Source organism: Anabrus simplex, chromosome 2, assembly GCF_040414725.1.
Source record: "Anabrus simplex isolate iqAnaSimp1 chromosome 2, ASM4041472v1, whole genome shotgun sequence".
Classification (NCBI taxonomy): Eukaryota; Metazoa; Arthropoda; class Insecta; order Orthoptera; family Tettigoniidae; genus Anabrus; species Anabrus simplex.
The window spans coordinates 998,689,686-998,709,291 of record NC_090266.1 but is presented as its reverse complement, the minus strand read 5'-3'; the positions used below and the strand labels follow the sequence as shown (position 1 = coordinate 998,709,291).

The window sequence follows — 19,606 nt, the reverse complement described above, 5'->3', positions numbered from 1 at the left end:
TCACTGGACATTGCCGGTGCTGAGTTCGAGTCTTCGTCCGCACTCCGTGGAATGTTCCAGACACCGTACAGCACAACTCCAACATTAGTAAGCAGATCTTCTTGTAATATGAGTGAGTAATCACAACTGACTGACTTTTTACCAAGCACTTTGTTCAGTACAGTGTTCTTACAAGTGCTACGTGTGGATATTAATTCATAATTTCATCTTTAGTTAAAAGGTCATATTTTGCTGTAAATTCCTTTCTAAGTCATTAATTAATTGAAGTGCTTTATTCGTTTCATTTTTTCAATTTAAACAAACTGAAAGACATATTGCAAGAGTTCAAATATTTAATTTATCAAACTTTCCATGACAAGTGTGTGTTTATTTTGTGTTTCAAAATTTAGAAAGACTGTAGGTCAGCACCATAAATGATGAACTGACAATTTCCAAGGTGCTAAGTAATATGTGTGTGGTTTAACATTTAGAAAGACTGTAGGCTATTCATGATCTATAGAAGAACAATAATTATTTTTGAAATTCTCAAGCAAACAGACGTCAAGAAAATCATAACATAAACCTTTTCTTTTACATTTTGGCAAATATTAACTACCAAATTGAGTTGCAAGTGCAGGGTGATATATCTGTGGCTATTATTAATAAATTTTATAGAAAAAAGAATTACCATCTATTATTCGCCCTGCTCCAAGAAAACACCGGACACTACCTGAGATCGTTCCCATGCTCAAACCCCAATATCATTTCCTGGTACAGTACAATAAATTTGAAAGTAAGAGGAAGTAACCTTCTTATTCAGCACGACTTTAGAATAGTGAAGTATAGTTTTACAGGCATTCCAATTTGCAGACTCTGATTTTTCCACTTCACAAATCTTGCACTTAGTACAAAAAATTAAATCCCTGCCCTGCCTAAATATGAAGGTAGTAACAATGTTACTGAGCTACCACATATAAAACTCATTTAAAAAAGGACTGAGGCAAGGATAGGGGTATTAAGCACTGAAATAATATATATATTTAAATAATAATAAAAGAAAAAATCTGCTTACCTGTGATTGGCAGGCCCTACTTTCTTCCATTCAACAGCACTGTGTAGATCATTAGTGACTGCATTCATGAAGTTGGCACCAAGGAAATCAAATAACATAACTTCACTTTCCTCCTCAAAATGTTTCTTGATATCAACTTGTACTTCCTCTCGCAGATAACGATGCTGAATTATGGATGAGAATTCTTTCTCAGGCTGAAAATAATGAGAGAGATAAACATCACAAACATGTCAAAATTCAAATACTTCATACAAGATCTATGTTAAGAGTAGTCTTAATGCATTCGCACCTTCGGTGCCATACAGACATGTCAGATATACCATTTTCTAGTAGGTCTAGAAGATTCATATTATGGGTGAGAGATGCGGGAAAAGCCCTTCTCGCTGTGCAGATGTTGTGCAAATTAATAACTGGCCAATTTCAATTTTTCTTTTCCACTGTTATGACTACACAACTAAATTTAAAGTGCTGTCAATAATTACACAGAAATGGATGAAGGTTTTGTGCATGTACTTTGTTATCTGTACAAAACTAATAGTTTATTTAGTTTTGTCTTTATATTCAAGGCACTTCAATAATGCTCACAAAAAAAAAACTTCAATTAGTTGAGCTAAGGCTACTTTTATTTTGAGATGCAATAGGATACGCTAGATACTTATACTATACTCTGTGATATAAATAAAGGATTCTGTTTCATTAGGAGAGGATTTTCACTCACTGAAGCCGGGACATTAATGATATCAATATTTTCATGAAACATCCAGAACCTAGTATCTATACAGATGAAGATTCGGGAAATGAAGAGGGAGGGATGGAGGCAAAGTTATATTTCATGGATGTTCGATTTACCTATATTCAGAACAGTTGGGTTTTGTAAATCAAAACAAATAATCAGAAAATGTTCCAACAACAATTCAGAAGAGAAGTGGCTACTGTGTATCTGCAGAGATAATGAAAACTGGTGTAGTCATTCTTCTAGTTTAAGTGTGCCATGAGTGCATGGTGTCAGTGAAGGCTGCAGCGAGTAATCGTACAACATCCCACTGCCAGTAGTTCTCGTATTTAATCAAACACAACATAGTACTATAGAATTAGAAGCTTTATGATCAAGAAGGCATGATGAACATTTCCTATTACACAAGATTTTCACTGAAAGCCTTCCAAAAAGGAATACACTATTCAGAACAATTTGAAAAGAATAGAACTAGATATCCTACTTCAAAATACGTAACCAAAAGTCAGGCGTAGCACAGTTTAATCAGCTGAATCTGGTGTCACAACACTGTGATCTACTATACAGTGGCCTCAACCTAGGAAGGTGTCCGCCGAGAGGGAAGTGTTACGGATAGACAGACAGACAGACAGACAGACAGACAGACAGACAGACAGACAGACAGACAGACAGACAGACAGACAGACAGATAAATAAATAAATAAATACAGAGTCAAATACATATCTGAAATCATAATACTTGGAATTCATAAGGAGTTTCTTGTTAAGAGTGGTTTTAATTTTCCATCAGTAACAGACCTATAACTTTGGACTTAATCTGTCAGGGCATGCGCTTGGTATTGTATGAGCTGATCGCAGTATACCAGCATAGTATGTAAGTCCAAACGAAGCTTTAATTTCTTTACTACTGGTTTTTGAGGTCTGACTCTCTCTACCACAACTGAACTACACTATACCACCAGATTAAAATCTAAACTACACTTTTTTTTTTTAACACCTTCTGCTCCATCACGTGGATACACTGAGCTTAGCGACTCTAAGGCGGGTGTTATTTCAATCCTTTTAATAATTTCATACCTTGATGATGATGATGATGATGATGCTTGTTGTTTAGAGGGGCCTAACATCTAGGTCATTGGCCCCTAATGATACAAAATGAGACGAAATGCAATGACAAATTAAAAGTACAAAATTCATCCACTGACCAGAATTCAAAACGTGATGATGAAGAATGAAGGAATGAATATCAATTTAAAACAATCAGTGGATCCGACCCACAACGCCTCACCTGACCAGAAACAATATTACAGACCAAGGGATGTTTTCAAAGCACAATCCTGAATCGATGATGCTTGTTGTCTAAAGGAGTTCAATATCCATGTCAACAGTCCCTCATAATGGCACTTATCGCTAGTAAAGGAGAACCATGGTATTTCTAAGGTTGCGGTACTAATCAAAGGTAGCGTAAATTCATGGTGTTCCAAACATTATGGTACTACTCACAAGTATTGTATGTCGTACAGGTAATGCAGACCTCTGGTGTTTCTCACATAATGGCAAATCCCATAGGCAACGCAAACCCATAGTGTTCCTCACCTATGTGTACTAATCACGGGCGCCGGTATTTCCGTGGTGTACCGCATATAGGGGGTACTAATCATAGGCAACGAAGACCCACGGTGTCGCTCATATTGTGTTACTAAGCACAGGCAATACCCAGACCCGTGGTGTTTCTCACTTAATGGTACTAATCACGGGCAACGTAAGACTGTGGTGTTCCGCATTTAGTGGTACTAATAACAGGTTCTGAAATCCACAGTGAACTCCGCTCTACTGCTATGAATCACGAAACTATTGAGTACCTAGGAGAGTGGTACTACTCGCAAGTAAAGGCAACCCATGGTGTTCCCCGCATGATGGTACTAATCACAAGTAGTATCATGGTTCTGATGCAATCATCGCTTGGTCGCCCCTTTTAGTCTCCTCCTACGACAGGCAGGGGATACCGTGGGTGTATTCGTCTGCGTCGCCCACCCACAGGGGGTGGATAAAGAGAAAAAAGGAAAAAGTAGGGATCCGTCACTCCAAAAAATGAAGTAACGGACGAAGAAAGGTAAGGGCCACGAAGGGCGTGAAAATGAAAGACTCCCTAGGCCTCAAATGCTCTAATATCATCGGGGTTGGAAAAGAACAAGAGCTGACCAAGGGAGGTCGGACAGGATAGACGAAAGTGAGGAGCTTGGCACAAGTAAGTGGAAGCAATGCCAGGACTCAGGTAAGGGCCCCGTGGTCGCCAACCCACGCTGCCTAGTTGAGAGGCCCTGGGGCCCCTTTTAAGTGGAAGCAATGCCAGGACTCAGGTAAGGGCCCCATGGTCGCCAACCCATGCTGTCTAGTCGAGAGTCCCTGGGGCCCCTTTTAGTCGCCTCTTACGACAGGCAGGGGATACCGTGGGTGTATTCTTCGTCTGCGTCCCCCACCCACAGGGGGAATTTCATACCTTAACTCGTAATCAGAGATATTCATAGTTACGCAACATACGCCTAAAATCCATATGGATGGATGACTGCTACATTTCGCGGGAGTTGAATAGCTCTCACAAACATCAACACATGGGACTGGTGTGAACGATCCAAATGTATTACACCAGAGCTATATGAGAATGCCACTGCACAGCTAAACTATCCTGCGAACTGCAAATGTAAATCAACGAGAAAATTAAAACTCATTCTAATGAACCTACGGTAGCATGCGTGCTGGATATAAACGACCCAACCCATCAACATACAAACATATCAACAGTTTGAATAACATGGATGCTAGTAAAATACCAAGCAATAGCGACTGTTTGGGAGAATCCATTAGGAAAATACCAAGGGGTAGAAGACAAACTATCCATTCAACTTGGAATTGTTAATAATTATTTCTGCCATGGGTAAAAATGATCCACACACCTCGTAACAGGTTATTAAATAAGTTTGCAAATTTGTTACAGTTCCATATCATGTTCACCCAAAGGTTGGAACATACAGGTAACGATCTAAAAAAAAGTTATTTCTTGCATGAGTAAATATGAAAGGAAAATTAAAAAATGTCAATGGTCTGCTAAAATGTGTTAAACCTCTACTTTGAATTTCATTAAGTGTTCACACTGTAACTAAATTTCAATATAATTTCCTTTTCACTTGTCCGGAGAACAAACTCGTTCTTGACACAGTTAGATAGCAAGATGAACAGTGGTTCACTTCCTTCTCTCTACATGCTGGTGTAGTATTTATCTGCCTAATAGCTGGCCCTGTCAGTAGAAGTACACACCTTGCTCATAAGCAGTCTGTCACAACACCCCCCCCCCCCTTTTTCTTCCCATCCATTTGCCACCCACCACCTTGCAAAAATCCCCTACAAACTGTCAATGAACTTCAGGTAGGTCTACTAGCTAGCTTTGTTCTTCATTTTACACCAATATTGGTCACTGTTAAACTGGAAAACACTTTTAAAACGGCTTGTTCACTTTAAATTCAAAACACGTGCAAGAGAATACACAGACAACTGAATTTGTGAGTACGCTTAGCAGATTTCCGAGTTTGGAAGTTTCTCCAGATTTCCTTCGCTCTGAAGAAGTGACACTTAAAGTAATGAAATCCTGTTGTTTTGGCAGGCTGAAAAAAAATGCTTAATGATGGATATGTTATTTTATCCCACTTTACAACCTGGGATGAAACAGAATGGCATGACGGTTATTTAGGAAGAAAAAAAAAAATTGCTTTATGTTGCACCGACACAGATAGGTCTTATGGCAACAATGGGATAGAAAAGAGCTAGGAGAGGTAACTAAGCGGCCGTGGTCTTAATTACGGTACAGCCCCAACATTTGCTTGGTGTGAAAATGGGAAGCCACAGAAAACCAACTTCAGGGCTGCCGGCACTGGGGTTCGAACCCACTATCTCCCGAATGCAAGCTACGTGACCCAAACCGCACAGCCACTTGCTTGGTCACTAGACTTTCATGGGGCTTATGGAGGATGTTACGAAACAAAATGCCCATAAGCACGGACGGCGGAGCAGCTGCGATGAATAATTTTGTCTGAATGGGAAGTTACATATCATAGATACTTGTGAGGAAAAAAAAAAAAAACGACTATGCCGTGAATTCAACAGGAAAGTGAAAGGAGGCAAAATAAGACATTTTATGATGAGACTTGTTCAGGGAACCCAGGACTGCACTCAAGGAAATGCCTACAGAAGTACCAAACTTTCACCCAATGTTGCTGAAATATGATGGATAATAAATATGCAGTTCATATTTTTAATGTAAAAATTCAGCATTATAAGCTCCATGCATATAGCTATGTGCTGCTGCGCATGGATGCTACGAGAACTACATAGAGGCATGTTCATCAACAACTGACCGTAAGGAGCTGGAGTACATGCAATGTTTACATGCATTTATTCAATATTTTTATAGTACTATGTTCAGTTTTTAAAAATGCCATAACGTTCCGGCAGAACTATCAATCAATCAATCAATCAATCAATCAATCAATCAATCAATCAATCAATCAAAGATCTGCATTTAGGGCAGTCGCCCAGGTGGCAGAATCCCTATCTGTTGTTTTCCTAGCCTTTTCTTAAATGATTTTAAGAAACTGGAAATTTATTGAACATCCTCCTTGGTATGTTATTCCAATCCCTAACTCCCCTTCCTATAAATGAATATTAGCCCCAATTTGTCATAGATTTTTTAAATAGAAAATTTTCCTTAGGTCTTTAAAACAGTGAAAAAGAACTAATTGTAACATTAAGTTTTGGTTTGTGTGCGGATGGGTTATGTACAATATCAATAAATGTCAATGTACTTGCTGTTGGCTGTATTAATAGATACTGTAATACAGAGCTTGCTTTCACGATCTAGCGAAACTGATTTAAAAAGACAGTGGATTTTAGCAGTAAATCGCAATAAGTAACTCAGTTTAAATAACTTATTTTAATTAATACAAATTAACTCTTTATGAAATTTAATTTAATCTTTCACAAATAGGTTAACAATTACAAACAAATCACTATAGCAATGTTATATCTGCAAAGAAAGCTGCAGTAGGCCATCTGATTTTAAAGCACACATATAACAATAGGCACACTATTGTATTCTATAATCATAGTTTTAATGATAGTCAGTATAATAATAATAACAACAACAACAACAACAAAAACAACAATAATATGTTGCCATTAATGCTTTCACGGCCCGTACTTATAGACATGATATTGTATAGGCTTTTGGGCTTGTGCCGTGTCGAGAAAATAAGGTGAAATTCCTTGTGTTTCGCAGAAAACTGTGCTCTCGTCCTCAGAAGAATTTTCGACTCTCCCATAATCCCTCAGTATGTGTAACATCTTTTCCCTAGGTACAATGCCCATGCCGTCTCTAAATCTACAAAACATAGCATTTTTCAGTTACCTGGGGCATACAACAAATCTGATCCTGACAGCCCCCTCTGTGGTCTGAAACCATACTGGTTTTCATCCAACTTCTCCTAATAATAATAATAATAATAATAATAATAATAATAATAATAATAATAATAATAATTATTATTATTATTATTATTATAACAACAACAACAACAACCCTCCCTTCCAAAATACACAGATAGTTGTTGCAATGCTTCCTGTTCCCTTGCTATAGGTAGGTGCAATTACTGCTTTTGTCCAATCAGAAGGTAAATTACTAACATTCCATGCTAATCTTATTGCTCTGTGAAGTCATTTCATCCCTGCCTCCCCCATTATATTTCACCATTTCAGGCCAAATTTCATCCATTCCTGCTGCTTTATGACAATGGAAATTATTTACCAAACTTTCCACTTCTTCAAACATATTTGCATTAACATCACTGTCCTGCTCTCCATGAGCTAGGTTGCACGCGATGTCAACAGAAAGATTTCTTCACGTTGAGAAGATTTTCAAAATATTCCTTCCAAGTGTCCGGTGATTTCCTGAGATCTACTATGAGGTCGGCTGATTTATACAAAACATTATCAATTTCATTTTCCCCTCCCATTCTTTCTTGTTACTGTCCTGAAGGGTCTCCTGCCACTTAACCAAGCCTCTGCACATTACAACTGAAATCTTCCTATGGCAACTTCTTGGATTCAACAATAATTTGTTTTGCTCTGTTTCTTTCTACCAATGTACAATTCCCTGTCTGCATTAGTCCTTGTTTGGAACTATTTCTGATACGCATCCTTTTTATATTTACAAGCTGCCCTCACTTCATTCCATCCAGATGTTTGCTTTCCCCATCTTTACACATAGTTGTTCCCTAGCATTCCCTTGCTATTTCAACTACAGCATCCCTGTATGCTACCCATTCTCCCACTATATCCTTAACCTGCTTACTGTCTATTGTTTCAAACTTTTCACTAATCATATCCATGTACTTCTGCCTAATTTAATCATCCTGAAAATTCTCTACCTTTATTCATCTGCAGACAGATTTCACTTCCTCTATCGTAAGTCTAGAGACAAGTTCACTACACATCAGACAGCAGTCTGTATAATCAAATAATCTATGGAATACTCAACATATTCTCAACAGATTTCCTGAATTCAAAGTCAGTTAAGATATAGTCCAATATGGATCCCGTGCTCCTACCCCCCTATGCAAAGTGGTGAATAGACGTATGCTTGAAGAATGTATTCGTAGTTGCTAATCCCATATCAGCACAGAAGTCCAGTATTTGCCTCCCATTCCATTAGCCTCCATATCTTCCCCACATTTACACACCAACTTCCCATATCCTTCAGTTCTATTTCCAACTCTTGCATCGATATTTCAAATCAGCACGAACCTATTCCTGACGTAGACCCTGACTATGACGTCACTCAGTGCTTCATAAAACTTGTCAACTTCATCCTCATCTGCACTCTCACATGGTGAATAACTGGGACAGTTCCTATTGTAATTCCTCCAACAGCTAAATCCACCCACATCATTCGCTCATTTACATACCTATATATTGTCCCCTTCAAATTTAGCCTACAATAAGTATTTATTGTGTCTGCGAGTTCAAGGCTATTATTTCATTAGCACGTTTGATAGGAATGAAGCCATGTTTTCCAGTGTTGACTTAGTTAAATATAACAAGGCTTTTCAGTCTGTTAAACACACAGCAAATACAATGTAAATTATAACACTATAAACATACCTGTAAAATACACACTAACATACAAAGAATGACATGTTTCGTTCTACAAGAACATCCTCAGATTCTATCAAATCACTTAAAAACAAGCTTATATATGTACAGTACTGTTTACATAGTGTAAACTTGTCAATAATACAGAGTTTAGTGAAAACATGAAACATTAATGACAAAAATAAAATATATACAAGTATTAATATAATGAAAACTTACTTACTTATCTACACTGCCGATGTTAAGTCCGTTGTCACCAAACACTATTTCAGGACTGTGGTCATGGAAAGTTTTGGTGAGGCACGCTGCGCGTGGAGAGGGAGGGCAAGAATGGGAGGGGCCTTGTAGAGCGATGTGGATCTCTCCTACTGGATGATTAAATGCCGTATAGTGGAGAGGGGAGGGAGAAGTAGGGCGGAGCAGCTGGAGCACTGTGGAACCTTCCATCAACATTGGAGAGGGGAGAGATGTTATTGACCTATTTCATGTTAAATGTACTTTTATGTAATACGGATGAATGCAAATTAATAATTTAGGTGAATAAAATAAGGAATGGTATTATTATTATTATTATTATTATTATTATTATTATTATGATAAAAGCAATTTAATGAGTAGGTGTTGTCAGATATTATGTGAGTAGAGCGAATAGGGGGGAATTATTTAAATGTGTATGCTCATTCAGGTTATTTGCATTAGCATTTTTTGCGATGTAAATTTCTATTGCTTCTTTTATATTCAAAGGTTTACTTCTATTTTCGAAGTGTAAAATTTTTAGATGAGTGTTAATGTCTGTGAAATGGTGTGAACAGTCGTATATGTGCTCCCCGAAGGCACACATCTAATAATAATAATAATAATAATAATAATAATAATAATAATAATAATAATAATAATTTCGTATGGCTATTTCTAGCCGAGTGCAGCCCTTGTAAGGCAGACCCTCCGATGAGGGTGGGCGGCATCTGCCATGTGTAGGTAACTGCGTGTTATTGTAGTGGAGGATAGTGTTATGTGTGGTGTGTGAGTTGCAGGGATGTTGGGGACAGCACAAACACCCAGCCCCCGGGCCATTGGAATTAACCAATGAAGGTTAAAATCCCCAACCCGGCCGGGAATCGAACCCGGGACCCTCTGAACCGAAGGCCAATACGCTGACCATTCAGCTAACGAGTCGGACATAATAATAATAATAATAATAATAATAATAATAATAATAATAATAATAATAATAATAATAATAATAATAATAATAAATTTTCACCTTGGGTTAAGTGAATGAATAAGGATCAACCGTTTAAATATTGCTTGATCTTGTGTGTAAGATGTTAATGTGTGCTCAATTAGGATGAATATAAGCCTGGAATATGGCAGAATCTTGATGGATCATTTACTGTATTTTATTGATTTGTGGATTCATTTATTGAATTTAATTGAAGAATACGTGTGGGATCAGATGTAATTTCTTCAAGTATGAGCACGTGTTAGTTGATGGACATGGAGTTGAGTAATAATAATGTCGTGACTCATAAACCATGAAAGCGAATGCTAATATTTGACCTGTACCATGTGCGTTTCTGTAGACGACAATTTTTCCAGATATCAACCGCCTATATTATCGTACCCAACGTTGTAAAATTTTATCATCTTTGACCAAGTGATCATCCAGACTTCATCACATTTCTGAGAGACGTGAATGGATTTTTCTTTACCCGATACCGTCAAGAGAATTCAGATGCCTAGGATAAAAGTCAAAATATAATATTCAAAGTCTAGAATTCGTTGTAAATAATGTAAATAATTCTCGTGTGCCTTGGTGTGAATGCTGTGTGTGTGGTAATAATTTCAGTGAATTGTGATTTTTTTTTTTTTTAAATTGTGGTTGTGACCCGGCCACGTGTTCGTTACGTTGGGTCCTGGTTATCAGCATCGTTGTTTGAGTTGATTTAACTTTTTGAGAGTTGAACCTTTTAGTAAATTTTATTTTGAAATTAAGTTGAGAAAAGTTCAGAATATCATACAATAATGAATAAGAAAGAATTATTTCAGTGGACAAGATTCACCATTATTGTAAAGCTTACAATGCTAAAAATCCTCAAGACGTCAGATGTTAAAGATTGACATCATGTTTTGTTCAATGGAATATTAAAGAAAGTTTCATAGTAATAATTATTATACAAGCACAATTTTGTGAAATTAAGTCAGATAGAGACTTCTTTGAGTAATGTTTCCGGTAAAAATTTTGTTTATTTTTCCAATTTAATGGATATCACGTTTAATTCAGTTCTCTAAAGGAGTAAAGTTTTCATTTGAGGAAATTAATGTTAACACAAGTGGATCTGATATTTCAGACGCTTAAAACTAGCACAAGATAGACAGCTTTTGAGATTGAATTATTTTCAACTTGTAAATATTAACGACATTGCGAGAGGAGATCCTCCCATAGAAAGTTTATTTTTTTCTTGTGTTTCATTAGAAGTAGGCTAATATCCATCTGTATATTTGCAGAATATTGACGTCAAAGCTATTTGGAGGAATTAAATGCTGTATTCGAATGAACCGGCAGAGAAGAACCAAAAATTTGATTTTCCGTCAAGATTTGTTAAAAATTTAATTTGTTATTGCTTAAGTGCTAGTTGATAATAAATGTCAGAAACCTGTTGTTTGATACTTTTGTATTATTGTCGCTAGTCCTTGTCTCTTTCCCTGCCCTCAAAATAAGCAAAGCCAGACAACGAACGGTCTACCCGTGAGACTCTCGTTCTCCGGCTGAGCATGCCCGGTAATAAAGGGCCCAATATATATATCAAACAACAATGTTGCGTACAATTGTGTTCCTGACAAACAGTCCTACCCCACACTCCGCCCTTCCCTTTCAACACCTGTTAAGAACATTTGAGGAGAAAGATGCAATAACAGCGTATTATTGCATGAATACCGCTTTCGAATTTCCCGGTCCCTTCACTACAACCCAGTCCAGGTCTTAGATCGCTAGAGTGCCGCTAGAGATCAGCTCACTAAAACCGGTACCATGCGCTACACTGTTATTGCACGAGGCACGCTTCACGAGCGGCACATTCCGTGGCCGCCAGTTCTTTGGCTGGAGAAGATGTCAGCGAGTGGAAGAGAAGGTCTTGTGGCTGGTGCCGATATTTCTATTGACGTCACTTCTGATACATCAGTAGGAAGTGATTCAGAAGTATTCGATGGTACTGCCTGTTTAGACAACAGTTTTAAGCCCAGGTGCAGGGGAAGAAAAAGGATGAACGATCCTGATTCACGGAAAAGAAATTTTGTAAAGCGTGCTACAAGAAACAGTGGCAGAAGTTACATTTCTCTCACAAGTGGAAAGGAAATCGGAAAAAAGAAACTTAGGAAAGTGGATAAATGTTGTAGGAAAAGGTAGGTTCTTCTTTACAAGACTGGTTGGTTCATTTTATTAATGTAGTGTTATGAAGGAGGATTGTTCTTATATTTTACATCTTTTTCAGGTGTTTTGAAACTGTAATGCATGAAGATGAGAAGAATAGCTTTAGATCATTTTGGGAGGCTGGTGACAAGTTAGTTCAGGATGCAGCTTTGCTGGGTTATATGAAGAAAGAAGAGACCTTTCAACAGCATAACCGATCTAAAAATAGAGAAAATATGGAGTTACTGTATAAAAGTGAAACATGACGATCAGTCAATTTGTAGTCAATTTCTGCTTTCTGTATTCCAAAAATCAGAAATGTGACTGAGGACCATGCAAAAATCCTTAAGAACAGGTAAGTGTAATATGGCATGTAAAAATAATTTGGATGTATGGATGTGCTTGTCATAGTTACTGTATGAATAAGGGCTCACTAATGTTCAATTTTATAGGTGCTGTTCTGGAAGATCGTAGAGGAAAACAAAAACCATCCGAATAAAATTGCCGATAATGTCTGGCAGCTTGTGGAAGAACACTGGGGACAGATTTCCTCATCGGGAAGCTCACTACAGCAGGGCAAAAACAAACAGGAAGTACTTTGAGAATCCTGAATTAAACATTGTGAAATTATATACAGCTTTCAAGCAGTATTATTATGATAAGGCGAGTTATCCTTTGAGAGTAGGGTATAGTGCATATCACAATTACTTCAGGGAAAATTCTGAATATTCATTCTGACAACCAAAGACATATGTGTGATTACTGTGCAGAATGTGAGATATCTCTCAAACCAAACCCTGATCATGATTGCAAAAACCATTACCTTTACCATAAAAAGTGAGTTGAGGCATACAATGGATTAAAGAGAGCTACTGAATAGTGTAAAAAATGAGGACAGCGATATTCTCGGGGTTGAATTTGACTATGCTCAAAAGCTGCCATTACCTCGGCTTAACGTGGCAGCTCAATTCTATAAGCGTTTGTTGTGACTTTATAACTTTAATATGCATTGTCACAATGATGGTAGTAGTGCTTTCTATTGCTTTCTGGAGAGCGACTAAAAAAGAACCCCAATTCAGTGTGCTCTTTCTTACACGACTTTTTAACAAGAAAACTACAGGAAATGTCAGACTGATGCGGAGGTCAAAATAAGAATAATGGTATAGTCATGTTCAGTGCTTGGTTGTCGAAAGAGCTGAAAGTTGAGACTGAACATATTTTTCCTGTTAGAGGGCATTCTTTTAGCGAATGTGATAGGAACTTCAGGAAATATGGCATTCTTCTAAAACAGGTTGAATGCATAGAAACTTGTGAAGAACATCTGAACATCAGGACAGTAAGAAGCATCCAGAACCATTCAGTGCAGTAATGGCATCACATTTAATAAAAGACTGGGTATCAGCACTTCGACCTATGTTTCTAAGAATGCCCTCTGCTAAAAGCAACAGATTCATGACACAGAAGATTGTGCAACTTTATTACCATAATGGTGTTGTATCAGGGTCACAGTCCTACACTCCTAACTACGTGTCATTTATCTTCTTAAAGAGGAATGCTAGCTTTCTCAGTTTTAATGATTTGAGGCTACTTGATGTAAGAAAGTGAAAGCAGACAAAAGGGTTGATGTTTTTTCACTAATGAAATACTTAAAACCTGAAAATGTTGAGTGGTACCGTCAAACGGGGAGATTTCAAACACAGTGGTGGTTTCGGACAGTATGGCAGATTTGCCGTATTTTGTTGCATAGCAACGAGCTGCCGGTGCTTTGCAGTTCTGCGCTCGTTTAAGTTTGACCTTGAGGTTATGTTTCCAGTGTTCTGCGTTTTTTATTACGAGTCGACTTCATACTTTGGAAAATTTCCTGTGTGCACTGGCATTGTTGAAAGTTCATGCATTATCATTAAGTGGATACTTTTGATTGTTGTGACCTGAAGGAATGCATTATAACTATGGTTCATAGTGAGATCAACCTACTGAAGTGTTCATAAAACGATTGCTGTGGAATTTTGGTGTAATTTAGTGAAAAATAGTGTTTTATGCACATTTTACTGAAAATTGAAAGCAATCTGGGTGATTTCGGACAATGCCTAGAAATTATCAGAGGCAGAAAGAAGTTGCTTCGAGGTGTAATTACGAACCAAATTATTAGAAAAAGCCGTACGTGAAATTAAAAGTGGTATGTTGTCTTACAGGAAAGCATTTGATTTGTATGGTATGCCTTGAACCACCCTACAAAAGAAAGTGCGGAAAGTACATCCAAAAAATGGGAAGACAACCAATGCTAAATGAGGAAGAAGGAAATGCTCAAGGAAGCTCGTCACCCTCTGGCCATGATCCAACACAACCTGCTACGGTATTTCCCGCTGCCGCAAAATAAAATGTTCTTCCTGGGAAGTTGATTTTTGGCCATGACTTCCGCCGAGATGAAAGCAGAGCAGAAACACGTGATGGTGCTGGCAGCAGCAGTGAAAATGAATGCGATGAAGCACACAATGAATGTAATGACGTTCAGGCGTTGCAAGAAGAGGCTTTCCTTGTTACAGATTATAAATACAAGTTGAGGAACAAAGAGCATACAGGCAGTATTATGGTCTGGCCTGAAATATTTGTTCAAGGGATGTGGATGTCAAATACTTGCACCCATATAATAACAGCAGAAAAGTGTTTGTGTTCTCTAACATCACTGACGAGGATACAATAGCTAAAGAACAAATTTCAAAAATACTTTCTGTCTAAGTTGAGAAGAGAGGAATGTTTATTTTCAAAGAAAATGTATTTTAGATTTATAGGCGCAGGCAGCTACAAGTTCATTGTATTGACCTTTTTTTGCACTGAGATTTGTATCGTTTTTAAGAAAAAAATAATAAGTCTTTCAGTAGGATCTCTGTGCAGTTTATAACTATTAATATTTCAATTTAGACCAGAACACTTTACATTCACCTTGTCAGAAAATAAAGATTGATTAGTAACACCTTACATTTATCATTACAATAATTTTAACCAGCTAGTCATACTTTGGTCACCCTCAGAACACTTTAAATATCACAACACTAAAGCAAAAAGAACAAAGAAATCACCTAATACGCTTTGAAACTTTGGACAGTGGTTTAAAAAGCATGTGCGTCCGAAATCACCCCGAAGTACGGGGTGAATTCGGACACTCCTCTTTGTTTTCTCAGGAAAACATGCGTTGGCGTATATTTTTGTTTGTAGGGTATTGCATTAATTGGCTATATTCTTCAATATTAGGATGATAAACAATACAGTTTAAGATTCCCTTCGTGAGTTGAGACGAAAATAACCTCAAAACCGTCCGAAATCACCCCGTTTGACGGTATGTGAAAGTCATGTCTGTGTGTAATGATTCCCTAGAGTCTGCTAATGCCGCAAGTGAAGATGAATCACCCTGATTTTGGTCAATGATGCAGTATTTGAATATTTCAAACAAGTAAGACACACAATGTCTAAATCCCAATTATATACTTTGTGATTGTTTTTTGTTTCTTTCCTTTTAGGTTTAGAGAATTACTTTGTAAATGAAAACAGGAATAACAGTTGTTCAGAAAGGAATATTTCTAATTTTATAACATTTCAAATATTTGTTGGGGAGGGGAGGGCAATTACACAATAAAGAACAAAAAAAGGTGAATACTGTTGATCGCAACTGCAAGCTTACTGCACTAGCTGTACGACACCTTGATTCAATCTCACTTACTATATTACCATCCTGGGAGAATACACAACCTAAATACTTGAAATTACCGACCTGTTCTAGCTTTGTATCACCAATCTGACATTCAATTCTGTTGAATTTCTTACCTACTGACAACAATTTAGTCTTTGAGAGGCAAATTTTCATACCATACTCATTGCACCTATTTTCAAGTTCCAAGATATTACACTGCAGGCTTTTGGCACAATCTGCCATTAGGCCAAGTCGTCAGAATAGGCCAGATTGCTTATTATATTTCCACCTAACTGAATCCCTCCCTGCCATTTTATACCTTCCAGCAGATGATCCATGTAAACTAAGAACTGCAAAGGTGAAAGATTACAGCCTTGTCTAACCCCTGTAAGTACCCTGAACCAAGAACTCATTCTACCATCAATTCTCACTGAAGCCCAATTGTCAACATAAATACCTTTGATTGATTTTAATAATCTACCTTTAATTCCATAGTCCCCCAGTACGGCGAACATCTTTTCCCTCGGTACCCTGTCATATGCTTTCTCTAGATCTTTGAAACATAAACACAACTGCCTATTCCTCTCGTAGCATTTTTCAATTACCTGGCGCATACTGAAAATCTGATCCTGTGGTCTGAAACCAAACTGGGTTTCATTCAACTTCCTCTCAACGACTGATCGCACCCTCCCTTTCAGGATGCCAGTGAATACTTTGCCTGGTATACTAATCAATGAGATACCTCGATAGTTGTTGCAATCCTGCCTGTTCCCTTGCTTATAGATAGGTGCATTTACTGCTTTTGTCCAATCTGAAGGTACCTTACCAACACTCCAAGCTAATTTTACTACTCTATGAAGCCATTTCATCCCTGCCTTCCCACTATACTTCACCATTTCAGGTATAATTGCATCTATTCCTGCTGCTTTATGACAATGGAGTTTATTTACCATCCTTCCCACTTCCTCAAGCATAATTTCACCAACAACATTTTCCTCCTCCTCATGAGCTTGGCTGTTCGCAACATCACCAGGATGATTTCCTTTTTACGTTGAGATGTTCAAAATATTCCCTCCACCTCTCCAGTGATTCCCTGCGATCTATTATGAGTTCACCTGAATTACTCAAAACACTGTTCATTTTCTTTTTCCCTCCCTTCCTCAGATTCTTTATTACTGTCCAGAAAGGTTTCCCTGCTGCTTGACCTAGCCTTTCCAGGTTGTTACCAAAATCTTCCCACGACTTCTTTTTGGATTCAACAACTATTTGTTTCGCTCTGTTTCTTTCATCTACGTACAAATCCCTCTCTGCCTCGGCCCTTGTTTGGAGCCAGTTCTGATAAGCCTTCCTTTTTACATTTACAAGCTGCTCTCACTTCATCATTCCACCAAGATGTTCGCCTTTTCCTATTTTTACACACAGCTGTTCCTAGGCATTCCCTTGCTGTTTCTACTACAGCATCCCTGTATGCCACCCATTCACATTCTATATCCTGAACCTGCTTACTGTCTACTGTTTGAAACTTCTCACTAATCATATCCATGTACTTCCGTCTAATTTCCTCGTCCTGGAGATTTTCTACCCTTATTCGTTTGCAGACAGATTTCACTTTCTCTACCCTAGGCCTAGAGATACTCAGTTCACTACAGATCAGATAGGGGTCTGTATGATCGAAAAATCTGCGGAAAACTCGTACATTCCTAACAGATTTCCTGAAATCGAAGTCTGTTAAGATATAGTGTATTATGGATCTGGTACCCCTAGCCTCCCATGTGTAGCGGTGAATAGCCTTATGCTTGAAGAATGTATTCGTAACAGCTAAACCCATACTAGAACAGAAGTCCAGCAAACGCTTCCCATTCCCATTAGCTTCCATATCTTCCCCACATTTACCAATCACCCTTTCGTATCCTTCAGTTCTATTCCCAACTCTCACATTGAAATTGCCCATTAGCACTCTTCTATCCTTGCTGTTGACCCTGACCACGATGTCCCTCAATGCTTCACAAAACTTGTCAACTTCATCCTCATCTGCACCCTCACATGGTGAATACACGGACACAATTCTAGTCCTAATTCCTCCAACTGACAAATCTACCCACATCATTCGCTCATTTACGTGCCTAACAGAAACTATGTTGCGTGCAATGGTATTCCTGATAAAGAGCCCTACCCCAGACTCTGTCCTTCCCTTTCTAACACCCGTCAAGTACATTTTATAATCTCCTATCTCTTCCTCGTTATCTCCCCTTACCTGAATATCACTTACTCCTAGTACATCCAGATGCATCCTCTTTGCGGACTCAGCCACTTCTACTTTCTTTCTACCATAAGCCCCATTAATATTGATAGCTCCCCATCGAATTCCATTTCGTTCGCCAAGTTGTTTCCAAGGAGTCCCTCGCCTGTCAAATGGGAGTGGGACTCCATTACTCCCATAGGTCCGAGGCTTGCTTAAAATGTTCTGAGCTCGGTAAATTCATGAAGCAGGATGCTACCCTACTTGCACATAGTCCAAGTGAGGATCTCTCCTCTAACGGGTTATGGACCACCCATGAATTGTATAGTCCTAGCCGCCTGAGCACAAGGAGGGAAATGACTCAGAATAAGTCCGAGATGTCCATTCCCATTCCACAGCAACCCACAAACATGATCTGGGATATATATTACCATAATCTTGGATTTTTTTTCTTTCCAGTTACCATTTCAACCACAATTTTGAGAGGCATATCTAGCCTTAGTACATCCACTTATGCTTTCGCCACTTCCACTATCGGAACTGCAGAATCATCTTCTAATGGGAAAAAATGAAAATAAATGAGAATACTTTCAGGGTAAGAAGTAGAAAGCTGCAACTTAAGTGGATTCATATGTGCTCAGATCAACACCAATTCAAAAGGAATGTTTGGATGAGCAGGCAGCATGTTTCATATTTGCAGCAAATGCTGCTTTCCATAGTGCTGAACATCCTCAATTTGTGCAACTTACTCAACAACTCTGCCCAGGTTACACCCTTCCAGTGGAAAGGAAATTTGTGGGTCGTTATAGGAAACTATTTACGAAGAGGAAAAGGAAACTCGTTTCCTTGTTCTAAAAAATCAAAGCGAGTGTTTACGGTTTTATGGTTGGTGAAATGTTCGTAATCTTCAATGTATATAAAAGGTTAAGGCTTAATACTTTAAACGCTTCTTTCTAAGGCTCTACCAGACTAATATTAAATTTTTTTATGCCAATTGGAAGCTTTGCGTGAGTGGATACCAAAACATGTCTGGAGTAGTGGACTTTATCACATAAAAAGTGGAAAAACACCTAACTCCTTAGCCAATAATGATATTGAATAGAGACATTTCAATTCGATTCATTGACCCAAAAAAACTAGGGACATTTTGTGTCAACATATTAACTCCTTATCTTGAATGTAATGGGTGATCTGAAGAAAACAACTAATAGTGATCATTCTGTAGTCAGACCAGCAGAACTGATCATCAAAAAGACTATGCTGAGAAGTAACATCAGATGATTTTAACC

The 19,606-nt window shown here is 38.0% G+C and overlaps 1 protein-coding gene across 4 annotated transcripts in view; it reads right to left on the bottom strand.

Annotated features, from left to right (window-relative positions):
- Positions 1-19,606, bottom strand: part of sud1 (Prolyl 3-hydroxylase sud1) — a 377,821-nt gene that overhangs the window by 170,286 nt on the left and 187,929 nt on the right. For all 4 annotated transcript variants that reach the window (XM_067141856.2, XM_067141858.2, XM_067141855.2 and 1 more), the window contains exon 6: positions 1,052-1,245. In XM_067141856.2, the coding sequence (XP_066997957.2) occupies positions 1,052-1,245 (194 nt within the window). The remainder of the gene's footprint in view (positions 1-1,051; positions 1,246-19,606) is intronic.